The 26,580-nt window shown below is 62.1% G+C and overlaps 1 protein-coding gene across 1 annotated transcript; it reads left to right on the forward strand.

Annotated features, from left to right (window-relative positions):
- The first annotated feature begins 8,287 nt into the window (after nucleotides 1-8,287).
- Nucleotides 8,288-26,580, forward strand: HOGA1 (4-hydroxy-2-oxoglutarate aldolase 1). The gene is made up of 7 exons (XM_048857314.2): nucleotides 8,288-8,857; nucleotides 12,787-12,915; nucleotides 13,588-13,715; nucleotides 15,459-15,593; nucleotides 22,635-22,731; nucleotides 23,252-23,385; nucleotides 25,405-26,580. Exons 1-7 carry the CDS (start codon nucleotides 8,629-8,631, stop codon nucleotides 25,552-25,554), a joined length of 1,002 nt encoding a protein of 333 aa, XP_048713271.2. The 5' UTR covers nucleotides 8,288-8,628; the 3' UTR covers nucleotides 25,555-26,580.

Raw genomic sequence — 26,580 nt, forward strand, 5'->3', positions numbered from 1 at the left:
TCGTCCCTCGGGGGCGGGGAGGGCAGTGCCAGGCTGGGCCCGAGTCGTCCCTTGAGGGGAGGGATGCTGGGCAGGGCTGCACCATTTTCTGTCTGGATTCTTTTTCCTTGTGTTAATCCCATCCGAAGGGGGCAACCCTATGCATCCTGCCCCCACAGTGCTCTGTTCAGTGCCAGATCCTCCGTTGCTGTGACTCGCCAGGCACAATCCAGACCAGTGAGTAGCTGGGTCACCCCAACCCTCTAACTTGGGGGGCCCTTTGCACAAACAGTCCCAGCCTGCAAGTCACTTGCAGCCACATCTGTGGGTGCTGCGGCCGGCCAGCCGTCCCTTGGCTCCTGCCAGCCTTGGTTATACTGCTGGGTGACCCCCAGCACACCCCCAGTTGTAGCTTTCCCCCTGAAAGCATATGTCCTGCACTGCCTAGCCCTCTCCTGGCCAATGCAGGTCTATATAAAGTCCATTACTTAACTTGCCACCCCAGATGGAGGTTCCCAGACACTCCAATTTAAACACGCAGGATTCGGTAAAACAAGAGCGAGCTGTTACGTGTGTACATGACGTGAGGCATAAAAGTCAAAGATGGTTCCAGGAAAATAAAATTAAAAGGCTCCTGGTGCCTAACTTAACGAACTCTGTCAGGCTCAAGCAAAGTGTCTCACTGCATGCTCTCCCTGCGGGTCTCACAGACCAACTCCTAGGTCGGGGTCAGGGCCCCTCCTCCCAGAATCCAGTGAAGGTTCCTCTGTTGCTTTAGGTGCAGAGAATGGCTGGGCAGGGAGCCAGAAGGGTGCCATGGGGTGTCTTCCCCTCCTGTGTACAGCTTGTCCCCCTTTTGAAAAGCATTTCCAGCTGGGCACCGGGAGACAAAAAGTCTATGCGGAAGGATGTTCCCTGCTGCGTTTTTCTCGCCTGTTGGAGCTTCCTTTGTTCCCTTCCTGCTCACTTAAATGCAAATGAAGCAGAGGCCACCCTCCTTCGTTTGAGCCAGGCCTGCTCCGTTTGGAACGTGTGTTAACACCGCCCAGTGGAGTCTTAGAACTTCACAGACAATGTTGCCACACATATTTCACCAGGACACTAACGACCAGCACATGATGAGTTTTCAGACAACACAGCACAAAGCATACCTGTACAAAGATCATTCCAATAGTGTCCAGGGGTGGACAAAAGGTACGTCCTGTCACAATCACCCACATGCTAACTTGTCTGCCTTTAGGCCATCCCACTGCTCCATCGTGGGTCTCCCTGTCTTTTTCCTTCCGATGGACTCTTAGCCAGCTGGCTGTCAGCACGGCGCTGTACGTGCCCGGACGTCTGAGCCTGCACGGCCTCGTTTCTTTGTGTTACACTGAGCGTGTCTCTAACACACACGTTCCTCAGGCGGGCTCTCTTGCCTACCCACCTCATCCATCCCACTGCCGCATTTCCCTGGAACAGAGCATTCATTCATGTTGCTTCTTGGCTGCCCGACACTCAGCATCATACATTGCAAGTGGGCAGCAGACCACCCGGCTACAGCCTTTCCTTTCAGTCTGACTGGGATCGTCCCTGTTTGCAGGGCTGGGTAGCTGTATTGGTCCAAGGATATTACAGAGACAAGCGGGGAGGGAATATCTTTTATTGGAGCAACTTCTGTTGGTGGGAGAGATGAGCTTTTGAGCCACACAGAGCTCTTCCTCGGGCCTGGGAAAGGGACTGGAGGGGTGGAACACATTGTTTAGCATAAGCAGTTAGTCCATATTGTGAGAAACCATTTGTAACGATGCTGCCCGTGGAAGCCAGTTGAGGTCACTCAATCAGAGTGAACTGCAAACATAACGGGGCAGAGAAACCCCACACGCTGGTGGATATTCCAATAGTTAGATTTACCCAGCCAGCCCAAACCAGCCTCTGTATCTCCCCCCTGAGTACTCAGACGTCCACACAACGCAGTTCCCTTAAAGTGCCAGCCTCAGGCCCCCCTCCAGACACACCTGTCAGATACGAGGATGGTGTCACGGAGTGCGGGGGGGTCTGGGCCCTGCACCCCTCTTCCTGGGATTCACTGTGACTCTCAGCCAGCCAGTAAAACAGAAGGTTTATTGGACAATAGGAACACAGTCCCAAACAGACCTTGGGGGTACAACCAGGAACGCTCAGTCAAGTCCTTTTGGGAGGCAGGGAGCTTAGACCCCAGCCCTGGGGTTCCCGGCATTTCACCAGCCAGCCCAAACTGACTCCCTCTCCAGCGCTTCCTCCTCCTTGTCCCTTTCCCTGGCCAGAAGGTCACCGGATTCCTTTGTTCTCCAACCCTTTAGCTCTCACCTTGCAGGGGGGAAGGCCCAGGCCATCAGTTGCCAGGAGACAGAGTGTCGGTCATTTATGTACCCTGGCCCTTTGCTCTGCAACAATTACAGCCCCTTATCCCACCCCCTAGAGACTTAAGAAATGCCTAGGGGAAACTGAGGCACCCCTACAGTATTCAGAGGAAATGTTAAGAACAGTCCCACTTTGTCACAGATGATTACTGAAAATCTTATCTCATCATATAAAAGAAAAGATTCGCCAATCCCAAAGGATCAGCCACACACCCACGTCCAATGATAACTTAGATCTTACCCAAAATACACATTTATAGCCAATTCTTATTAACTAAACTAAAATTTATTAAAAAAGAAAGGAGAGAGAGTTGGTTGAAAGATCAATATACAGACAGACTTGAATTCAATTTCTAGAGGTCCAGACACATAGCAGAGACGAGTGTGTAGTTGCCAAAAGTCCTTTTAGAAATAGTCCACAGGTTACAGTTCAATGTCCATATTCAGGGTGACTCCAGTCAATGACTGGGATCTCAATCCTCATGGCTTGGGGTGTCCCCTTCATAGAATCATCGAAGATCAGGGTTGGAAGGGACCCCAGGAGGTCATCTAGTCCAACCCCCTGCTCAAAGCAGGACCAATCCCCAACTAAATCATCCCAGCCAGGGCTTTGTCAAGCCGGGCCTTAAAAACCTCTAAGGAAGGAGATTCCACCCCCTCCCTAGGTAACCCATTCCAGTGCTTCACCACCCTCCCAGTGAAATAGTGTTTCCTAATATCAAACTTAGACCTCCCCCACTGCAACTTGAGACCATTACTCCTTGTTCTGTCATCTGCTACCACTGAGAACAGTCTAGACCCATCCTCTTTGGAACGCCCCTTCAAGTAGTTGAAGGCTGCTATCAAATCCCCCCTCATTCTTCTCTTCCGCAGACTAAACAATCCCAGTTCCCTCAGCCTCTCCTCATAACTCATGTGTTCCAGTCCCCTAATCATTTTTGTTGCCCTCCGCTTGACTCTTTCCAATTTTTCCACATCCTTCTTGTAGTGTGGGCCCCAAAACTGGACACAGTACTCCAGATGAGGCCTCACCAATGTCGAATAGAGGGGAACAATCACATCCCTCAATCTGCTGCCAATGCCCCTACTTACACATCCCAAAATGCCATGGGCCTTCTTGGCAACAAGGGCACACTGTTGACTCCTATCCAGCTTCTCGTCCACTGTCACCCCTAGGTCCTTTTCTGCAGAACTGCAGCCGAGCCATTCGGTCCCTAGCAGATCTGAGATGAAGAAGGATCGTGTCCCAAGGATTTTAAACATTTCCTGCAGCCTCTTGGCCTGAGAAGACAATCGGCTTCACTTTCCTTCTCCCAAACACCCTGGCAATTAGCACAGGGTCATTTATCCATTAACAGTTCAGACACAGGTTACCACAACCTTCAAAGAGGCATATAGACAACAATACTATGTCACTCAAGTGTCTTCCTAAATGTTAATCCTCCTTTTTCGATCTTTGCCATAGCCATAGCCAAGCCTCGTTTGCTGACATCACAAGCCCTGAGCACACAGCTCCCCTTCTCTCGCTCACCATGCCGGCTGCATTTCACAGCTCTCTCCATTTCCATCTCTTCCTAACCAGCCTTTAAAGTTCAGCCCTGGGTCAGGTCAGTCCGATGAAGTGAGCTGTAGCTCACAAAAGCTTATGCTCAGATAAATTTGTTAGTCTCTAAGGTGCCACAAGTCCTCCTGTTCTTTGTGCGAATACAGACTAACACGGCTGCTACTCTGAAACCTGTCAGTCTGGGAGTTCATTAACCCTTTCTGGCCCTATGTCACCTTTCAGTGAGCTATTATATTACACTTATAGTCACACCATTCAAGGTGAAGTGGCCTGTTAACACATCTGTAATTATAGGACAAAAAGAGGGGGTGGGTTTACAGGTAATAAGCCATAAATCCAGTTCTCTATTCAGTCCATGATTTTCAGTGCAAAAAATCCCACCATCACTGTGGGCTGTATCAGCAGGAGTGTCGTAAGCAAGACACGAGAAGTAATTCTTCCGCTCTACTCCGCACTGATAGCTCTCAGCCGGAGTCTTGTGTGCAGTTCTGGGCGCCACGTCAGGAAAGATGTGGACAAATTAGAGAGTCCAGAGGTGAGCAACACAAATGTGAAAGGTCTAGAACACACGGCCTACCAGGAGAAATTGACAAAATTGGGTTTGTTTAGTCTGGAGAAGCAAAGACTGAGGGGGGCCCTGGTAACAATTTTCAAGTGCATAAAAGATTGTTATAAAGAGGAGGGTACTAAATTGTTCTCCTTAGCCACTGAGGATGGGACAAGAAGCAACGGGCTTAAATCGAGCAAGGGAGATGTAGGCCACGTCTACACTACCGCTTATGTCAGTAAAACTGTAAATCTGTATTTATTCATGCCATATATAAGCAAATAAAAAAAATTATTTTCCTCTAAGCTTATAGAAACATTTACATTTTAAGAATAACTTGAAATGTGCTAACATCAACACGTGAAACATTTGACTTCAAACATTCCATTTCCCCTTTTGTTGCTAACAACAAAAACAGCCCCCCAAGCCCAGCACCCCCCCAGCCCAGCGCCCCTCCAAGCCCGGCACCCCTCCAAGCCCAGTACCCTAGGCTGTCCTGTGGGTCGGCTGCTCCTAAAGCCAGGGCTGGTCTAGGTAATACTGAGTCCTACCTCGCTGCAGGGGGCTGGAGTAGCCAACCTAGCAAGGTCTCTTCCAGCTTGACATGTCTCTGTGATTCTCTGATTTATGACAGGTTTCAGAATAGCAGCCATGTTAGTCTGTATTTGCAAAAAGAAAAGGAGGACTTGTGGCACCTTAGAGACAAATAAATTGATCTGGAGAATGGTGTGGATTGCACCCTCAGCAAGTTTGCAGATGACACTAAACTGGGAGGAGAGGTAGATACGCTGGAGGGTAGGGATAGGATACAGAGGGCCCTAGACAAATTAGAGGATTGGGCTAAAAGAAATCTGATGAGGTTCAACAAGGACAAGTGCAGAGTCCTGCACTTAGGACAGAAGAATCCCATGCACCGCTACAGACTAGGGGCCGAATGGCTCGGCAGCAGTTCTGCAGAAAAGGACCTAGGGGTTACAGTGGACGAGAAGCTGGATATGAGTCAACAGTGTGCCCTTGTTGCCAAGAAGGCCAATGGCATTTTGGGATGTATATGTAGGGGCATTGCCAGCAGATCGAGGGATGTGATCATTCCCCTCTATTCGACACTGGTGAAGCCTCATCTGGAGTATTGTGTCCAGTTTTGGGGAAGGATGTGGAAAAATTGGAAAGCGTCCAGCGGAGGGCAACAAAAATGATTAGGGGACTGGAACACATGACTTATGAGGAGAGGCTGGGGGATCTGGGATTGTTTAGTTTGCGGAAGAGAAGAATGAGGGGGAATTTGATAGCTGCTTTCAACTACCTGAAAGGGGGTTCCAAAGAGGATGGATCTAGACTGTTCTCAGTGGTAGCTGATGACAGAGCAAGGAGTAATGGTCTCACGTTGCAGTGGGGGAGGTTTAGTTTGGAGATTAGGAAAAACTTTTTCACTAGGAGGGTGGTGAAACACTGGAATGCGTTACCTAGGGAGGTGGTGGAATCTCCTTCCTTAGAAGTTTTTAAGGTCCGGCTTGACAAAGCCCTGACTGGGATGAGTTAGTTGGGAATTGGTCCTGCTTTGAGCAGGGGGTTGGACTAGATGACCTCCTGAGGTCCCTTCCAACCCTGATGTTCTATGATTCTATGAAATTGGTTAGTCTCTAAGGTGCCAAAAGTACTCCTTTTCTCTTTTCTGAATTACGACTTAATCTGAAGCCCACTAACCCCCCTTTCTGTCTATGACAGCAGAGGTGTTAACAGGCCACTTGACCTTGCATAGTCTCTTACAATATGTGTTAACTACGTATGGGAAACAATCGGTTCCACCTTGTATTTAGCTGTGACATTCCTGGACTGATCCCAGTCTCCTTCTCTGGGGTACCCCTTCCGCTGCAGTCATTGCCCAGTGTGCGCAACTGATCCCTCCTTCCTAACTGCAGCACTTTGCATTTGTCTTTATTGAGTCCCGTCCAGAGTCTTTAGTAAGACCATGGTTTTAGTGGCTAGCACCGGGAGGGGCTGAAGGGGCCAGGCTCGGCGTTCGAAGGTGCTGAGCCGGTTTCCTTTGAGGAAAAGGGCAGAGAGCTCGGGTATGGTGAGTTGGTCCAATAAAAGATCCGATCTCACCCCGTGCGCCTTTCTGGTATCTTCCAGCCACATTCTACACCACTTCTCTCTCCCCATGCGAGGCAGGCAGTGAACGGGTCGCAGGATTGAAATGACGCCCTGCTTTGTGATCGCTGTGCGTACGCTGACCCCGACTCTCCAGCACCTCTTTTCTGGGCGATCTTTCTCCTCGCTGCGTCGAGTGATACCATCCTCAGCCAGCATGCGCCAACGGGCCTCCTCCAGGCTGCTCCTGGGATTATTTTGGCTGAACTCGTCAATGCTGGTTGTCACGGAGTCACAGGCTGGGGCTGCGGGCACTGCTCTGAATGAAGTCGGGCAGGGCTCTCGGGCAGTGTGGCTCCCCTCAGGGCACACGCTCACCAGGGCAAGAAGCCTCCTGGGCGTCGGTGCTTCCTGGGCCTGACTTCGGAGCGTTCAGCCCCGTTCACCCCGGGAGCTCCCGGCAGCGAGTGCCCCTGGATGGGACCCCTGGGGAAGCCTCACCCGCCCCCAAAGGGCCCTGCCCCCCACTCCGCAGCCAGCCGTGACTCTCAGCCAGCGTGTGACACAGACGGGTTATTAGTCGTCGGGCCCCCAGCGTAGAACAGAGCTTGTGAGTGCAGAAATCGGGGACATTCAGAAAAGTCCATTGTTGCGGGGGGATCCAGAGCCCTGGGCCCTCTCCCCGGAGACCCAAACCAGGAGGCTGACTCACTTCCAGCCGCCCAACCTCAGACACTCCTGTTGCCCCCCTCTGTCCTTTGTCTCTTTCCCAGGCAAAAGGGCCACCTGGTCTCCACCCCCTCCCTGCTCCAGCTTGCACAGGCCTGACCATCAGTTGTCAGGTCATGGAGTACTTCGGCCATTATCTATGTGGAGGCAGCAAGGGGCAGCCACACCTGCCCACTGGGGTCTCAGCAAAAATCACAGCCCCTTGTCCCACCCCCTAGGTATTTGTGTAATGCACAGGGGAAACTGTAAAAAGAACAGGAGGACTTGTGGCACCTTAGAGACTAACCAATTTATTTGAGCATAAGCTTTTGTGAGCTACAGCTCACTTCATCGGGGGGAAACTGAGGCACACAGTATTCACACAAAACATTAAGTAATAAACCTCCTACTTTGTCACACTGGTTATTCCAAAATGCCACTGAAATGATCCTGTATGCCCAGCATTTCCAGGAGAACCTATAACAACACACCAGCCCCTGGAGTCACACCCAGCCCTGATACGCCCCTGGGCCATGTCCAACCCTGACACTCGCACTGACCGTGTGATCACCAGCTAGCCCCCTACCATAACAGGGCAGCCCCCTGGCCTCGGCACTCCTGAGAGAGAGCCAATAATACACCAGCATGGAGGGGAGGTCTTACCATAACTGAGCCCATGCAGATCGGGTGCTCACATGCCCCTCTTGAAATACAAACCCACAGGGTGTTTACAAGCCACCTTAGTAACAAACTAGTGCATGCTGCCGCAGATCTCACGGGATCCCAGCAGCGTGTGGGGCCTGGCCCAGCTGCCCCAGGGCAGAAGTCTCTCCTGCCTGGTGAGAATGACTGCAGCTCTGGGGAGTGGGAGCAGAGGGTGTGCCCCAGGACAGCTGAATACCAGCCATGCCCTGCAGACACAGGGCGTCCCTTCCTCCCACGGGCAGCTGCCGCCCACCGCTGCTCATGCTGGGGCCCCTTTAAGAGCCGGAGGGGCTGCCTGGCCAGGATTTGGCAATAGTGGCCTGCACAGTGCTGGGGGCGGCCACGGGCTGTGTGGGGAGCCCCAGGGGCCGGCTAGAGACACCTGGGGGTGCCCCCGCAGACACACGGCCAGCTAGGCCCTCGTGGCTGGGCAGATGGGGCCCTGGGCCCGTGCCAGGCACTGATCAGCACTGGTCCACGGCCCCCGGTGCCCCTGGCAGGGCCCCAGTGAGAGGCAGCCAGGAGGGACCTCGCCCCAGGAGCAGCAAATCCCCAGCCAGCCCCATCAATCATTAACAGCCCTGGGCTAAGGCAGCCGTGGGGCAGCAGCTCGGAGTGGGGCAGCAGCTCGGAGCGTGCCCCCAGGCCCTGCGATGGCACAGTCCCGCCGGCTCCTCGCCCCACTCAGGCTGGGGCTGGCAGCATTACGCTGGCGCCCCCACGGGTGGGGCAGGGGGCTCAGCACCCCAGCCACGCCGGGGACCCGGCTCGACCTGCGGGGCATCTTCTCCCCGCTCACCACCCCCTTCACAGCCCAGGGCGAGGTGGAGCACAGCCAGCTGGAGGAGAACCTGCACCGCTACGCCACGGTCCCCTTCCGAGGTGAGGCCGGCCGGGGGGCCCTGCGGGGGTCGTGCAGCCCAGCACCCCACAGCTCTGCACAGTGGGGTCTGGTTATCCCTGGCGGGCACAGGGTCTGCCCCTGCCCCACTGCCATTCCCCCACCCTGCCCAATTCCACATGCCCCCCTCCTTCCCCCCACCCCCTCGTCCTGCCCCCCACGCTCCCACCCTACCTAATTCCACACACACACACCCCCCAGCCTGCCCTTGTGCCCCTGTGTGTCCCCGCCCTGCCCCACACACCCCCGCCCTGTGTGTGCGCCCCCACCCTGCTAACCTGCCCCCCGCACTCCAGTCCCGCCCTCTAGGGCTGTGGGGGATTCTGGCTCTGTGTCCCGTTCAGCTCCTGTGGGGCCGGTTAGCCCGGATTGTGGGGCAGCCACCTGGCCACCGGGAGCAGGCCAGAGCCCCCCAGCTCCTGTTGCGTGGGGCCCCCTGAGCCGCCCGGCAGAAGCTCCATGGGGGCGGGGTAACAGGCTCAGCCGAGCAGAACGGGAACCCCCAGCCCCTCCGGACGGGCGCGTTCCCGCCTCACCCCGGCTTGTTACCTGGGGGCAAGCGGGTCAGCGGCACACCTGGGCCTGGAGGGAGCCAGCCCCACCTGGGGCCTGGCTGCGTGGGGGTGGGCGCGGTGCCCCAGCCCATTGAGCAGGAGGGCAAGGAAGGGGCAGGAGGGGTGGGCTTGGCTGGAACTCGCTGCAGGCTCCTGGCCAGGGATCGTGGCCCCACTCGCAGGGTCTGTGCAGCTGGGGTGGGTGGATGCTGCCTGGCTGCATGGCAGGGGACGGAGCCAGTGGTAGGGGGACTTGGCATCTGGCTCAACGGGCCTCTCAGTCCCCCAAATGGCCCCCACCCACCGACACCCCCAGCCCCCTACATACCAACTTACCAACGGCCCCCACCCTGCCAAAATGGGCCCAACCCCCACCAGCCGCTCCCCGCCCATCCCCTCCAGCTCCCACCCTGCCTAGCCCCCAAACAGCTCCCACCCCCCACCAACCCCTGCCCCGCCTAACCCCCCAAAACAGCTCCCGCCCCATCTCCCCCACCAGCCCCTGCCACACAGGTAACCTAGCAAGAGCACGTGCTCCAGAGCCGTAAGGAGCATTCTCGGGCCCAGAACAAGCAGGCAGACTCCCCCCCAGTCTGGGGTTTTGGGTGTAATTTTTCCGGCCCCCGGGCTTTGTGCCCTGGCTGGCTGCCCCGCTCGCCCCGTCCTGGGCTCAGTCCTGATGCGCCCAGGCAGACTCCGCGCCCACCCTGCAGGGCTGGCTCCCCGGGCCGGACGAGGCCCTTTGCGCACCCTCAACCCCACTCCCAGAGGGTCGCTCTCCCCCAGCGAGACCCTGCGCGCCCCTGCTCAGGGCTCCTGCCCCACCGCGTGGCTGGCGTTCGTGGGCCCCCCGGGTGCTGGGCATGGTGCAGGCAGGGCGCTCGGACCACGGTGGCTAGAACTGGCCGAGGGCACTAGGGGGTGGAGAGTTTTTCTTTGGGATTGGTCCCCAGTCAGTGCCCAGTCAGACCGGGGCACGTGGGGCAGGCTGCTGGCCCCGGCCAGGTTCTAGGCCAAGCCCGGAGCCTGGGTGGCAGCGTCCCGGGACAAGGGGCATGCTGCCTGGCTCGGGCCCCCAGCACACACCTGCTGGTGGGTCAGGGCCAGGTCTCCCACAGCTCGTCCGGGGGCCGAACCGCTGCCTCCGTGCCCGGCCCCACACTCAGCTGGCCCGAGACTCAGCCGCTTCCACTGTCCGGACCCTGCTCGGAGACTCCCAAGCGCAGAGCCCTGCTCCCCCGGCCCCGTGCTCTCCCTGGCCCTGAGACCCAGCAGGGCCAGGTGCTTCCCTCACAATGCCCCCCTGACTGGTGACCCGGGCGCTGCCCGGGGGAGCAGGGAGGCTGAACAGCTGGGACCCACGCCTGCTCCCCAGGTGCTGTTCTGCCCGGCATGGCCCCGCTGTCCCATGAGCCCCGGCCCCCTGCTCTTGCCTTGCCCTGAGCGCAGGCCTATGGGGTCGGCCAGGGCCTCCTGCTGCTGGAAGGTGGCGCTGGCCCTGGGGGCTGCCCTGCTGCTGGGGGCCGGCGCCCTGCTCCTGAGGAGGAGGGACCCCGGGGGGGGCCGCCCGGCGCCGGAGCAGGCTCCGCACTGGATCAGGTCACACTACAGCTGCTTCCCCGAGGAGAGCGAGACAGCAGGGGCAGAGGAGAGGCCCACCGGGCGCCGGGGGGCCGGGCAGCCCCTGGAGGAGGGGGACCAGGGCGCCGAGCGCAGCAGGGAGAGCGGTGCCCCGAGGAGGCGCCTGGCCGAGGCCCTGCTGCTGCGGGCCACCTCCTGCCAGCTCAGCCGCCAGGTGGAGGAGGCCAGGCCCAGCCCGAACACGCCCGTCAGCACGGAGGGAGCGAGTGCCTCGGCAGCTCCCGCCCACACGGTCCACTCCAGGCTGGCCCACCGCTGCAGGGACTGAGCCCCGGGCTGGGGCTCCGGCCCCCAGGCTCTGTGCTTCCTGCGCCCACCCCCACAGCAGGGGCAGCGAGCCAGGGCCCTGCCCCCTGCCCCTCGGACCCACTGCTACCAGCACAGCAGGGCAAGGAGCAAGCGAGGGGATGCAGCCGCGGGCAGAAGAGCGGGTGTGAGGAGTGCCCCTGCGTCGGGGCTCTGGGAACATGGTGCCCCTTCCCGGGCAGCTGCAGCCCTGGCTGGGGAGACCGCAGCGTGCCCCCGCCAGCAGGCAATAAACTCGTTGTGAGCGTCCCTTGTGGGGTGATTTGTGAGGGGTGCGGAGGGGGGTGAGCAGGTGATGGGGTTCGCGCCCTTGGGGCCCGAGGAGGCCGTGCGCTCTGGCGCCTCCCGGCTCTGTGGGTGGGTGGGTGGGTGGGTGTGCATGGTCCCTGCCCCTGCTGGGACCCCTGCTTGGCCTCCTTGCCTCGGTGGGGCTCCAGGGCAGGGCCTGAGTTTGGCTGCAGCTCTTAGGGCTACGGTGCCCATGTGGTGCCCCAAAGTGAGGGGGCTCTGTCGAGTCTCCCCCGGGAGGATCCACCTGTCTGGGTGCTAGGCAGTCAGGCCTGGTGGTTGGAGCGGCAGGCGAAGCCAGACGTATGGTCTGGACCCGGCCGAGGGCAGTGCTGAAACGGGGCTCTGGGAACAAACTGGGTCAGCCTGTGGCCAGGCCAGGTCAGGGCCATAGGCAGAGTCTGGCCGCAGGCTGCAGGTGGGTTGGAGTCACCCCGAGAGGTGGGGGTCAGGATCCAGGGGCAGGGCTGGAGCAGGGCAGGGCAGGGGCAGGGTTGCGGACGGGCTGGCAGCTGAGGGGGTCTGCGGCCGCGAGGCAGCAATGGGGCTCCTGGCTGGGTGGGGGTGTCACCAGACTGGCCTGCGGCTCTGGGGGTCTGTGGAACAGTGGTGCCCGGGGTCACTTGCCCCAGCCCAGGGCTGTCACACGGCTCTGCCCGAGGGGTGTCATGGCAGCTGTGTGGGCAGCCCTGGGCCGGCTGAGGGTTTCGCTGCAGAAATGCCCACTGGGTCTGCCCAGGAGGGGTCCCCGCGTGTCCCTGGGGGGGCCTGGGCGGGACCCGCATCGAAAGGCTCCAGCGAGGGCACTGGGTGGAAGGACTGTACCAGTCCTCAGCTGGGCTGCAAGGGTGGGTGCCCCTGGAGCTGGGCACCACCCCATGTGCCCCCCACCCCAGGGCTGGGCACCCTGCCATGCCCCTGCCACCCTGGAGCTGGGCACGATCCCTCATGCAGCCCCCTAACGGGATCTGGGCACTTCACCCCCATCCAGCCCTGCTGGCCCAGCACTGCCCCCCCGGGCCTGGGTCCCGCCTGCCCCTCTGTGCGGGGGGCCGGTCAAGGCCCACCCCTGGTGCCGGGAGCTCTGGGGCAGCCCAGCGGCCTTGTGCTCTGTCTTGCAGGCTTTGTGGTGCAGGGCTCCAGCGGGGAGTGCCCCTACCTGACGCCCCAGGAGCGGCTGGCCGTGGTGAGCCGCGTGCGCCAAGCCGTGCCCAAGGACAAGCTTCTGCTGGCCGGGTCGGGCTGCGAATGTGAGAGGCAGGGATGGGGGCGGTCACCGTGGACGTGCCTGGGCGGGTGCCATGGCCACAGGGCCAGGCTCCTGACTCCCCTCCCACCCCCGGGCCAGGGCCCCTTAGTGCTGCACCACCGGCCCCTGCAGCCTGCAGGCTTCGCTCCCCATCTCCCCCCCATGCATCCCCCCCCCAGCCCGGGTTCTGCCCCCCATCCATCCGCCTCCCCCCCCCCGGCCCGGGTTCCGCCCCCCCATCCATCCCGCTCCCAGTGCCAGGGCCCAGACCCCTCCGTCCCCCCCACTCCCCAGTGCCTGGGCCCGGACCCCTCCGTCCCCCCCACTCCCCAGTGCCTGGGCCCGGACCCCTCCGTCCCCCCGCCCCCCAGTGCCTGGGCCCGGACCCCTCCGTCCCCCCCACTCCCCAGTGCCTGGGCCCGGACCCCTCCGTCCCCCCACTCCCCAGTGCCTGGGCCCGGACCCCTCCGTCCCCCCCACTCCCCAGTGCCTGGGCCCGGACCCCTCCGTCCCCCCACTCCCCAGTGCCTGGGCCCGGACCCCTCCGTCCCCCCGCCCCCCAGTGCCTGGGCCCTGCACCTGCCCCCGGCTGGGGCCCTGTCCCAGGCCCCATGGCCCCGCGCGATGCTCTGGCGAGGGCCGTGACGTGACCTCCCGCTCGCCCTCCCCCCAGCCACGCAGGGCACCGTTGCGATGACCGTGGGCATGGCCGAGGCGGGCGCTGACGCCGCCCTGGTGGTCACACCCTGCTACTACCGGGGCGCAATGACCAGCGCGGCCCTGATCCACCACTACAGCCAGGTATGGGACGGACCGCAGCCGGGGGCTGGCTCTGTCTCAGTGACAGCTGGACGGGGGAGCGGGGGCCCTGCAGTGCTGGGGGAGGGGCCTTTGAACAAAGGGGGAGGGGCTCTGCAGGGGGAGGGGCCTATGAGGGGGTGGGGCTAGGCTCAAAAAAGGACCCTGGGAGCTCCACTGACCAGGCTGGGGTGGAGCCGAGGAGTTCAGAGTATGGGAGAGGGCTCCGGGCTGGGGCAGGGGGTTGGGATGCGGGAGGGGGTTAGGGCTCCGGCTGGGGGTGTGGGCTCTGGGGTGGGCCCAGGGATGAGGGGTTTGAGGTGCAGGAGGGGGCTCCGGGCTCGGGGTGGAGCCGAGCAGTTCAGAGTATGGGAGAGGGCTCTGGGCTGGGGCAGGGGGTTGGGATGCGGGAGGGGGTTAGGGCTCCGGCTGGGGGTGTGGGCTCTGGGGTGGGCCCAGGGATGAGGGGTTTGAGGTGCAGGAGGGGGGCTCCAGGCTGGGGTGGAGCCGAGGAGTTCAGAGTATGGGAGAGGGCTCTGGGCTGGGGCAGGGGGTTGGGATGCGGGAGGGGGTTAGGGCTCCGGCTGGGGGTGTGGGCTCTGGGGTGGGCCCAGGGATGAGGGGTTTGAGGTGCAGGAGGGGGCTCCGGGCTGGGGGTGGAGCTGAGGAGTTCAGAGGAGTTCAGGGTTGGGGTGTGGGAGGGGATTTGGGCTCTTGGCTGGGCGTGCGGGTTCCGGGGTGGGGCCAGAAATGAGGGGTTCACGAGGGGGCTCTGGGCTGGGGCAGGAAGTTGGGGTGCAGGGAGTGTGAGGGCTCTGGCTGGGGATGAGCGGTTTGGGGTGCAGGAGGCTGCTCCGGGCTGGGACTGAGGGTTTGGAGGGCAGGAGCAGGATCAGGGCTGGGGCAGGGAGTTGGGGGGTTGGGGGAGGCTCAGGGGTGCAGGCTCCGGGTGGCACGTACCTCAAAGCAGCTCCCGGAAGCAGCGGCATGTCCCTGCTCTGGCTCCTATGTGGAGACACGGCCAGGTGACTCTGCGTGCTGCCCCGTCCGCAGGCGCTTCCCCTGCAGCTCCCATTGGCCGCAGTTCTTGGAGTCAGCACTTGCAGCGGGGTCAGAGTGCGGAGCCCCCTGGCTGTCCCTATGCGTAGGAGCCGGAGAGGGGACGTGCCGCTGCTTCTGGGAGCCGTGTGGAGCCAGGGCAAGCAGGGAGCTGCCTTAGCCCCACTGCACCGCCGACCGGACTTTTAACGACCCGGTTGGCGGTGCCGATCGGAGCCGCCAGGGTCTCTTTTCGACTGGGCGTTCCAGCCGAAAACCGGACACCTGTCAACCCTGCCCCTCAGTGACCGGATGCCTCTTTCCAGGGTGGAGGGGAGCAAAGAGCCCAGTGGCTCTGGGGGTGGGGGGGAAGCTGAGGGAGTGTGACGTGACAGGCTACATGCGACACCATCAGCTCCGTCACCCCCTGGTTTTGGCGACAGGGGCTGAGATTGGGGCAGGGGACGGGAGAGTGAAATTCAGCCCCATTGCTTATGTAGGCCCCACACAAGCCAAAATGGTTGTCGTTTATGTAGGCCCTACGTGAACCAAATTGCCCATTGTTTATGTAGGCCCTACGCTGGTGCGCTGGGTGCCGGGAGGGTGCCTTGCCTAGCAGGGGCTCTTGGCTGGCCGCAGGCTGTGAGGGGTAGGGGCTGTTCCCCTGTCCTACGGGCCCATGCCCAGTGCCCCTCTCGGTGTCCACAGGTGGCAGACGCGTCGCCGATCCCCGTGGTGCTGTACAGCGTCCCATCCAACACCGGCCTGGAGCTGCCCCTGGAGGCCGTGCTCACCCTGTCACAACATCCCAACGTTGTGGGCCTCAAGGACAGCGGGGGGGATGTGAGTGGGGGAGCAGGGGCCATGTCTGAGCCTAGCCACCCTGGGGAGCCCTCACCCCACCATGCCCGGCTCAGCCCTGTGGGCTCCAGCTTCAGTCAGGGCCTCCCACCCAGGGAGAGGGTGAAACCAGGGGCCCTTCACCCCAGCGCTGGGCCAGGGGCTCGCCTGGCTGACCCAATTCTGGGAGACTGGGGAGGGGCTGAGCGGGCCCTGCTGAGCCTCCTGCCCGGTGTGGGGGGCTCGCTGCACTCGGGTAGGGGGTGAGTCTGGGGCGGCTGTGCTGGGGGCAGCTCGGAGCATCCTGTGGGTCTGGGGCCAGGACAGTGGCTCTGCCAGCCGGGCATCAGCACAGCCCGAGTGGCTGTTGGGTGAGGCCTTCGGACCTGGCTGAGGGCTCCTCACGCTGGGGCCTCCGCACTGGCAGGGCCCAGCCCCCATCGCCCTGCCCCATCCCACTTTCCTCCCCTTAGCAATGCCATCACCGCTTCCTGCAGCCAAAGTGCGTTACAGACACTGACTGACCCCGCACCCAGCAGGTCTCAGGGCCAGCGCCCTGTGACGAAGTGACTCAGCAGGGAGGGGGGAGTGTTGACCTGGGAATGTGCCCTGGGGATGGGAGACCTGAGAGCCTGTCACCTGAGCCAGGAGGGGGAGGGGGAGGTAACACCTCTGCCCAGGAATGTGAACAGAGGCTGCAGCAGGGAACCTGCTGGGGGGGTTTAGTTGGCAGTTTGGGAGGCTGGGGAGAGGAACACAGGGAACCCCAGGGCTGGGGTCTAAGCTCCCTGCTCCCCCAGAAGGACGTGATTGAGGGGTCCTGGTTGTACCCACAAGCTCTGTTGTGGACTGTGTTCCTGTTGTCCAATAAACCTTCTGTTTTACTGGCTGGCTGAGAGTCTCAGTGGATCCCAGGAAGAGGGGTGCAGGGCCTGGACTCCCCCACACTCCGCGACAACTGGTGGCAGCGGTGGGATCTACTGCACCCCGTGAACGGCGCTTCCTGCAGTAAGTGACTGGGGAACAGTAAAACGAAGGGGAATTGACGGGGACCAGGCGTGCTGAAGATTCAGAGAGAGACGGTTTCGGGGGGCGGCTAACCCCTGGGAATGTGTGACCAGAGAGAAAGACTTTTGCAGTAACAGGGTCCCCCGGGGGATTGCAGCGAGCGGTCCCAGGGGCGGAGGAGTCTGCAGCTCGACCCTGGCAAAGAGGTGGTGACCTCAAGAAGGACTGGCACACTAAGGGCTTTTCCTGGAAACCGTGGGAAGCTGCCCGGCCTGCGAGTGGCCAGCAGGGAGATGTACGCTAAACGCCTTAAGAGTGACCTGGTGGAGCTGTGCAGGCAGAGGGGGCTGCGCATCGGGAGGTCCACCAAGGAACAACTGATTGCCCAGTTGGAGGAGAGGGATCGCTTGGATGACCCGATCCCTGTCCCTGAGGGGAGCCGCCCGGCAGACGCAGCGTGGGCCCCGGGGCCTGACCGGGCTGGGAGGGGTCAGACTGCTGCCGAGGACATCCCGAGACCCTTCCTACCTATGCCTGGGGGAGGGGTTGGGGGAAGCCCAGCGAATACCGAGGGCACCCTGACCCCAGCACCCAGCAGGGGATCCTCCCGGCGGAGCTCCCCATCCCTGGAGCGGAGGCGGCTGGAATGGGAGAGGGAGATGAAAATGAGGGAGCTGGAGGATCATGAAAAACAACGTCAACATGAGGAGAAACAACGTCAACATGAGCAGGAGGAGAAGGAGAAACAACGTCAACATGAGCAGGAGGAGAAGGAGAAACAACGTCAACATGAGCAGGAGGAGAAGGAGAAACAACGTCAACATGAGCAGGAGGAGAAGGAGAGGGAGCGTCAGGAGAAGGAGAGGGAGCGTCAGGAGAAGGAGAGGGAACGTCAGGAGAAGGAGAAACAAAGACAGCATGAACTGGAGCTGGCCAGGCTGAAGAGCAGTGGGGCCCCGGCTGTGGTGAATGAGGGGGGACCCAAGACTGCAAGGAACTTTGATAAGTGCTTCCTGGCCCAGCGTAAGGAGGGGGAGGACATAGATAGCTTCCTGACGGCCTTTGAGAATGCCTGTGAGCTGCACAGGGTTGACCCTGCAGACAGGCTCCAGTTTCTCACCCCCTTACTGGACCCCAAAGCCGTGGAGGTGTACAGCCGGATGACAGGGCCGGAGGCAGGGGACTATGAACTGTTCAAACAGGCCCTGCTCCGTGAGTTTGGGCTGACCCCCGAGATGTACCGGAGAAGGTTCCGGAGTCAGCGTAAAACGCCTGAGGTCACCTACCTACAACTGGCCAACCGGATGCAGGGGTATGCCCGCAAGTGGACAGCTGGGGCCCGAGCTAAAGAGGACCTGCTTGACCTAATTGTACTGGAGCAACTGTATGAACAGTGCCCTTCCGACCTGAGGCTGTGGTTGGTGGACAAAAAGCTCGAGAACCCCAGCACGCAGGGCAGTTGGCCGACGAGTTTGTGAACAGTCGGTCAGGGGGTAGCCGGGAGGAGTCCCAAAAGAACAGGCCCCCCCCGATGCAGAGAGAGAGTCACCAGGGGGCCTCCCAGCAGGGAAATAGGGAGAACCCCCTCCCAAGGGGAACGCCTGGCGTCGGGCCCCTCCGACCCGCTCGAGGGGACCAACGTGACCTGAGCTGCTATCACTGTGGCCAGAGAGGCCACATACGGTCCCAGTGCCCTGGGCTCAGGGACAAACTGAGCAGACCCAACCTACCCAGGGTTAATTGGGTAGGGACCCAGCTGGACGAGGGGCAGACGACCCAGGAAAGGGGGCCTACCAGTTTACCACCTGCTCAGGAGGGAAGAGTACCCCAGGCCAGCTCCACCAGAGGGCTGGAGGCTCTGGACTCAGGGCGCTCAGTTTACAGGGTGGGCGCGGGGCTGTCCCTCCGGAGAGAGTGCCTTGTTCCCCTGGAGGTGGATGGGAGGAAGGTCAATGGATACTGGGATACGGGTGCGGAGGTGACGCTGGCCCGGCCCGAGGTGGTGGCCCCAGATCGGGTGGTGCCCAACACCTACCTGACCCTGACAGGGGTGGGTGGGACCCCATTTAAGGTGCCCGTGGCAAGGGTACACCTGAAATGGGGGGCCAAGGAGGGCCCCAAGGATGTGGGGGTACACCACCATTTGCCCACTGAAGTTTTGATGGGGGGAGACCTAGAGGACTGGCCAAGCAAGCCCCAGACCGCCCTGGTTGTGACCCGTAGCCAGAGCCGGCGAGGGCCACTGCTCCCTGACCTCGGGGAGGGTACCGCACCGGAGGCGCAGGACCCTACCCTGGTGGGAAGGGAGGGCCGAGGGGCACGGCTCAGAGAGGCTGAGGCCTCAGACCTGGCCACTGAGGGGGAACCGGTCCCCATCCCTTCCCCAGCTGCTGAGTTCCAGGCCGAGTTGAGGAAAGATCCCTCCTTGCGGAAGCTCAGGGACCTGGCCGACCTCAGGGTGGTACGGACCATGAGGAGAGGCTGCCAGGAGAGGTTCCTGTGGGAGAAGGGGTTCCTATACCGAGAATGGGCTCCCACAAGGGAAGTAGAGTCCTGTGGGATCAGGAGGCAGCTGGTGGTCCCCCAGAAGTATCGCCGCAGGCTCCTGTACCTGGCCCATGACATCCCCCTCGCAGGGCACCAGGGAATCCGGCGCACCCGGCAGAGGTTGCTACAGAACTTTTACTGGCCCGGGGTCTTTACCACGGTCCGGCAGTATTGCCGATCCTGTGACCCCTGTCAGAGGGTGGGGAAGGCCCGGGACAAGGGGAAAGCGGCTTTGAGACCTTTGCCCATCATAGAGGAGCCTTTCCAGAAGGTGGCCATGGACATCGTGGGGCCTCTCAGCAAGACGACCCGGTCGGGGAAGAAATACATTCTGGTGGTGGTAGATTTTGCCACCCGCTACCCCGAGGCAGTGCCCTTAGCTTCCATTGAAGCAGACACCGTGGCCGATGCGCTCCTGACCATTTTCAGCCGAGTGGGGTTCCCCAAGGAAGTCTTGACAGACCAAGGCTCCAACTTCATGTCGGCCCTGCTCCGGTGCTTGTGGGAGAAATGTGGGGTCCGGCACGACTGGGCCTCAGCTTATCACCCCCAGTCCAACGGGCTGGTGGAGAGGTTTAACGGGACGCTAAAGATGATGCTGAAAACCTTTATGAACCAGCACCCGCAGGATTGGGACAAGTACTTACCTCACCTGCTGTTCGCGTACAGGGAGGTGCCCCAGGAGTCTACCGGATTTTCGCCTTTCGAACTGTTATATGGAAGGAGGGTGAGGGGCCCCCTGGACCTGATGAGAGACGAGTGGGAGGGGAAGGCCACTCCCGATGGAGAGTCAGTGGTGGAGTATGTCCTGATCTTCCGAGAGAGACTGGCTGAACTCATGGGCCTGGCCAGGGAGAATCTGGCCAGAGCCCAGAAGAAGCAGAAGGTCTGGTATGACCGCACGGCAAGGGCCCGTGCCTACGCCACCGGGGATCCGGTGATGGTTCTCATCCCTGTGAGAAAGAACAAACTACAGGCCGCCTGGGAGGGCCCTTTCAAGGTCGTCAAGCAGCTCAATGAGGTAAACTATGTGGTGGAGCTGTCGAACCGGGCGCACCACCGCCGGGTGTACCATGTGAATATGATGAAGCCATATTATGCCAGGGGGAATGTGGTGTTGGCCGTGTGTGGACAGTGGGAAGAGCAGGGAGATGACCCTTTAGTAGATCTATTCCCTGGGACCAGAGCTGGTTCCCCCCTGGAAACAATCCCCCTCTCGGATCAGCTAACCCCTGCCCAGCAAGCTGAGGTCAGGGGGGTGCTGCATCCGTACCGACAGCTGTTTTCCAACCAGCCTGGACGCACTAATCTGACTGTCCACCGGGTGCAGACAGGGTCGCACCCGCCGATAAGATGCTCCCCCTTCCGAGTCACAGGGAAAACTGCTCAGGACCTGGAGAGAGAGGTCCGGGACATGCTGGCTTTGGGGGTGATCCAGCCATCGGCCAGCCCTTGGGCCTCGCCGGTGGTGCTGGTCCCCAAAAAGGACGGGTCGGTCCGGTTCTGCGTGGACTATCGGAAGCTCAATGCCATCACTGTATCTGATGCCTACCCCATGCCCAGGCCGGACGAGCTCCTAGACAAACTGGGAGGAGCTCGGTACCTTACCACCATGGACCTTACAAAGGGCTACTGGCAAGTGCCGCTGGATGCAGATGCCCGACTGAAATCGGCCTTTATCACCCCTCTGGGGCTCTATGAGTTCCTGACCCTGCCTTTCGGCCTCAAGGGAGCGCCGGCCACCTTCCAGCGCCTGGTGGACCAGCTCCTGAGGGGGATGGAGAGTTTTGCCGTGGCGTATATTGATGACATCTGTGTCTTTAGCCAGACCTGGGAGGACCACGTGTCCCAGGTTAGACAAGTGCTGGACCGACTCCAGGGGGCTGGGCTGACTGTAAAAGCGGAGAAGTGCAAGGTGGGGATGGCGGAAGTGTCTTACCTGGGCCATCGGGTGGGGAGCGGCCGCCTAAAGCCGGAACCAGCCAAGGTGGAGGTGATCAGAGACTGGCCCGCTCCCCACACCAAAAAGCAGGTCCAAGCCTTTATTGGGATGGCAGGATACTACCGAAGATTTGTGCCCCACTTTAGCGCCATAGCCACCCCCATCACTGAGCTATGCAAGAAGGGGAAGCCAGACAAGGTGGTCTGGACCGAGCAGTGCCAGGTGGCTTTCCGGGCGCTGAAGGAGGCTCTGGTCAGTGGCCCAGTTCTGGCGAACCCGGACTTTGACAAGGCCTTTGTGGTGTTCACCGACGCCTCCGACACGGGACTGGGGGCGGTGTTAATGCAGGAGGATGAAAAGGGGGAGAGACACCCCATCGTGTACCTGAGCAAGAAGTTGCTACCCCGGGAGCAACACTACGCGGCCATCGAGAAGGAGTGCCTGGCCATGGTGTGGGCCCTCAAGAAACTAGAGCCCTATCTCTTCGGGCGACACTTCACCGTCTACACCGACCACTCTCCCCTGACCTGGCTGCACCAGATGAAAGGAGCCAACGCCAAGCTCCTGAGATGGAGCCTGCTCCTGCAGGATTACGACATGGACGTGGTCCACGTGAAGGGAAGTGCCAACCTGATAGCGGATGCGCTGTCCCGGAGAGGGGGCCCCGAACTTCCCCAGGTCACTGGTCACAGTGACCCCGCTCAGTTCAGTCTCGAAGGGGGGAGAGATGTGACGAAGTGACTCAGCAGGGAGGGGGGAGTGTTGACCTGGGAATGTGCCCTGGGGATGGGAGACCTGAGAGCCTGTCACCTGAGCCAGGAGGGGGAGGGGGAGGTAACACCTCTGCCCAGGAATGTGAACAGAGGCTGCAGCAGGGAACCTGCTGGGGGGGTTTAGTTGGCAGTTTGGGAGGCTGGGGAGAGGAACACAGGGAACCCCAGGGCTGGGGTCTAAGCTCCCTGCTCCCCCAGAAGGACGTGATTGAGGGGTCCTGGTTGTACCCACAAGCTCTGTTGTGGACTGTGTTCCTGTTGTCCAATAAACCTTCTGTTTTACTGGCTGGCTGAGAGTCTCAGTGGATCCCAGGAAGAGGGGTGCAGGGCCTGGACTCCCCCACACTCCGCGACACGCCCCCAGCAGACAGGCGGGGAAACTGAGGCACGACACAGTGTGGGGAAGGAACTCTCCCCACTGCCAAGATAAGAACCCAGGAGTCTCCCCACACACACACTCTCTCTCTCTGCCCCTTCCCCCCCAATCCCTGTGGAATCTCCCAGGAGCCGCCTGGGCCCCAGCCAGAGGGCTGCTCTGGGGTGGAGCCTGTTACTTAGTGCGGGGGGTGCCACGGGTGGGTTGTTTGTGTAGGGCCTACCCAGTGGGGTAGCGGCGCTAGGCTGGTTTGCTTGGTGGCCTAGTGTGTGCCCTGACAGACCATCTGGCCTTCTGGAGCCTGCCCAGCTCACGGTGCCCACAGCTCCATGGTGCTTGGGGGCTGTGGGCACTCGGGGCGTTCCTGGCTCCCGGCAGGACGCGCTGTGTCTCCCCAGATTACCCGGCTGGGGCTGATTGTCCACAAGACCCGGACGGAGGAGTTCCAGGTGCTGGTGGGGTCGGCTGGCTTCCTGCTGGCTGGCTATGCCATAGGTACGGGCAGCCTCTCCGCTGCCGTGGTTTACCCGGGCCCCCGCAGGGGGATGTATTGGGGCTTCGGGGGTATGGGCAGTGTTGGCTACAGCCAGCCGGGGGAGGGGGGGCGGGGGGGATGTGGGTTGGGGGGGCAGGATGTGCAGATATTGGGGCAGGTTGGGTAAATTGGGTTGGGGTACCAGGGAAGGGGTTGGGGTGCAGGGGGTATGATAGGGTGCAGGTTGTGGGGGTGTGGAGGGGGTGGGGTGCTAGGGGGATCATCGGGGGTAGGGTGCAGGATGTGGGGGTGTGGAGGGGGTTGGGGTGGTGGAGGGAGGATGGGGGGCAGGGTGCAGGATGGGGGGGTACAGAAGGGGTGGGGTGCTGGGGGAGGATGGGGGCAGAATGTGGGGGTCCAGGAGGGCAGATGGGGGGCAGGGTGCAGGATGTGGGGGTACAGAGGGCATGGGGTGCTGGGGGAGAGGTTGGGGTCCCAGATGGTGGCCAGGCCCTGGGTACTCTGCTCTCTGCCCTCCAGGTGCCTGCGGGGGTGTGTGTGTCCTCGCCAACGTGCTGGGAGCCCCGCTCTGCCAGCTGGAGCGCCTGTGCCAGGAGGGACGCTGGCAGGAGGCCCGGGCCTTGCAGCTCCGGCTCATTGAGCCCAACGCAGCGGTAAGAGACGTTCCCGGGCTGGGGGATACGGGGCACTTTTCGGCACAGCCCAGCGCAGGGCAGACCCCCCCCTGGCCTCCAGGGCCTCAGGGCAGAGCAGCTCCCAGGGGCGCAAGAGAGCAGGACTCAGGTTTTCCTTGGAGTGTTGTGTAGGCAGCAGGTCGGGAGTGAGGGGCACCGGCAGAGCTGGGGGGGCAGGGCTGGGCTAGCAGGGGACTGCAGGTTGGGAGTGAGGGGCACCGGCAGAGCTGGGGGGGGCAGGGCTGGGCTAGCAGGGGGCTGCGGGTCGGGAGTGAGGGGCACCGGCAGAGCTGGGGGGGCAGGGCTGGGCTAGCAGGGGACTGCAGGTTGGGAGTGAGGGGCACCGGCAGAGCTGGGGGGGGCAGGGCTGGGCTAGCAGGGGGCTGCGGGTCGGGAGTGAGGGGCACCGGCAGAGCTGGGGGGGCAGGGTTGGGCTAGCAGGGGGCTGCGGGTCGGGAGTGAGGGGCACTGGCAGGGCTGGGCTAACAGGGGTCTATGGGTCGGGAGTGAGGGGCACCGGCAGAGCTGGGGGGGCAGGGCTGGGCTAACAGGGGTCTATGGGTCGGGAGTGAGGGGCACCGGCAGAGCTGGGGGGGCAGGGCTGGGCTAGCAGGGGGCTGCAGGTCAGGAGTGAGGGGCACCGGCAGAGCTGGGGGGGCAGGGTTGGGCTAGCAGGGGGCTGCGGGTCGGGAGTGAGGGGCACTGGCAGGGCTGGGCTAACAGGGGTCTATGGGTCGGGAGTGAGGGGCACCGGCAGAGCTGGGGGGGCAGGGCTGGGCTAGCAGGGGGCTGTGGGTCGGGAGTGAGGGGCACCGGCAGAGCTGGGGGGGCAGGGCTGGGCTAGCAGGGGGCTGTGGGTCGGGAGTGAGGGGCACCGGCAGAACTTTGTTGCCCACCTGGCCCTATTACACTTACACATTCATGAGCCCTCTGCTCCCCATTTCCAGCAATCCCGCTGCATGGCAGGGTCTGGGTGCCTGGGAGTGGCAGGGGAGGTGGGGAGATGCCCCCAGCCCCAAGGCAGAGGGCAGCCTGCCAGGCTGGGCTGGAGGCCAAGTGCGGGCAGGATGCTCAGTGCCTCCCCTTCCCTGGTGGGAAGTGCCTGGAACAGTGTGTGCTCTGGCTCCAGCGTGGCCCTGCTCCCCCAGCCCCCCCGGGCTCCTGAACTCCCCTCTGTCCCTGGGAACCCTGGTGTCCTGCCCAGCTACACCCCCCACTCGGGCTTCCCAGCCCAGGATCCGTCCCCCACGCCTTCAGCTCCGCTGCCGGGTCCCTATCCTGGGGGAGGGCCAGGCCAGTATCTTGTGTATGAAGCCGAATAGCCCAGGAGACTGGAGCAGCTGCCCTCACTCCTGGGAGGGGCTCCTGCTGGGCCCGGGGGCCCTGCCCTGGGGGCTCCCGGTGAGACCGGTCCCTGGGCTCTTCCCGAGGCACTGCCTGCTGCTGTTGGAGCTGCTGAAAGCTCCGGCCTCAGGGAGCTGCCAGGCCGGGGGCTCTGGGGCCAAGGGGCAGCCTGGCCGGGGGCTCTCAGGGCAGACTGGAGCTAGGCAGAAGGCAGGTGACTGCTGTGATATGGTGCTCCCCTCCCAGCTCTGCCAATGCCCCTCGGGCCTGACCCCCTGCTGCACCAGCCTAGGCCTCTCGCCCGAACAGGCGGCCACACTGTGCCGGGCATCAGCCACGCGCTCCCCCGAGTATCCCACTGCCTCCAGCAGACAAGCTGCGTCCTGCTTGGCCTCCCTGACAGACACGTGCTGGCCCAGGCCAGCTGGGCTGGAGTCAGGAGTCACCAGGGCAGGCGCCCTGCTCCCTGGAGCCCAACCCAGCCCCCGCTGAGACGCTTTTGCCTTAGGCCTCCCCAGCGCCCCGGGACCTGGCCGGGCTGCAGGCAGGGGGCAGAGAGGGGCAGGGCATGGAGGGGGGACAGCTGAGGGTGTAGCGCCCAGAGGCGGGGCGGGGGGACAGGCCAGCCTCTCACCATGTCTCTGGCACCTGCAGGTCACCCGCAAGTTTGGGATCCCGGCGCTCAAGCAGGCCATGGAGTGGTTCGGGTACCACGGCGGGCCCTGCCGCGCCCCCCTGCGCCCGCTGAGCGAGGCCCAGCTGGAGGAGCTGCACAGAGACTTTAGCATCAATGGCTGGCTGTGAGGGGGGGAGGGGAATGGGGGTCCTCACTCCTCCCCCCTCACTGGCACCTTCCCTCTCTCTGCTTCCCCAGGAGTCCCCAAGCCCCCCATGGCACCCAGCCTCCTCCCCAGGGCAGAAGTGCAGCCCCCGCCCAGCCCCAAACCTCGCTGCCTGACACCTAGAGCTGGCCGAGGGGGCGCAGTCCTTCCCCCCACAAGCCCCCTGCCATGGGGCAGAGCCGACCCCCAGGCCTCAGCGACATGGTGGATACCCAGGTCCCTCAAGCCCCCCACCCGGAGAGGCCTGGCTGGGCTTCCTGCCAGCTCGGCCCCCTCCCACGCCCCAGGCTGCTCTGCTCTCAGGGCCACATTCACCCCTGGCCACCAGGGCGTCTGGCTCAGCCCCTGCTCTGGGACAGGCCCGGGGAACAGGGCCCCGCAGGGCCGTGGGGTCAGCCGGGAAGGGAAACGCCCATTGCAGGCCATGGTTCCCGGTGGGGTGGCGGGATGGACCCGGCGCAGGGGGCAGCCCAGCTCGGCTTTCACTAGCTAACATGGTGCCAGAGGCATTGCCCCAGCCCCTAACCCCCGCACTGCCCGACGCCGTCGTTCTCGGGCGAACCATCTCCAGCATGCTGTGGGGCCAGCCAGCCCCTCGCAGCAGCAGGGGGGGATGCCTGCTCCATCCCTCTCCCCAACTTCCCTCGCCCAGCCCCAGTGCCCCGCAGATCTCAGCTCTCCAGGGGTCAGAGTCTAGGAAGAGGCTGCTGCCCCATGGCAAGGGGCATCGCTAGCCCTGGCCTCTGGCGGGATCCCGCCAGCTGCTGGCCCCGGCTGAGCTGTGCCGGCTCAGAAGAGCAGAGTGGGGGCTGCACAGGACCCAGCCAGGACCCTGCCGACCAGGGAGAGCCCTGAGGGCGGCTGTGACCTTGGCAGTGCTGGAGCCGGGCAGCCCCGGGCGCATTTTAACTGCTGTAAGGTGGGAGTGGGGACGGGCAGTGTCCCTGGTGCACCCTGAGCTGTCAATAAAGCCCTGGTGTCCACACTG

This window comes from Caretta caretta, chromosome 7, assembly GCF_965140235.1.
Source record: "Caretta caretta isolate rCarCar2 chromosome 7, rCarCar1.hap1, whole genome shotgun sequence".
In the NCBI taxonomy this organism is placed as follows: Eukaryota; Metazoa; Chordata; order Testudines; family Cheloniidae; genus Caretta; species Caretta caretta.

Bases quoted from the DNA above. Each gene is read 5' to 3' on its own strand.
- HOGA1 (XM_048857314.2), top strand. From the start codon at position 8,629: ATGGCACAGTCCCGCCGGCTCCTCGCCCCACTCAGGCTGGGGCTGGCA. The intron at 12,916-13,587 runs GTGAGAGGCAGG...CCCTCCCCCCAG, and splicing joins GGCCGGGTCGGGCTGCGAAT to CCACGCAGGGCACCGTTGCG. The intron at 23,386-25,404 runs GTAAGAGACGTT...TGGCACCTGCAG, and splicing joins TCATTGAGCCCAACGCAGCG to GTCACCCGCAAGTTTGGGAT.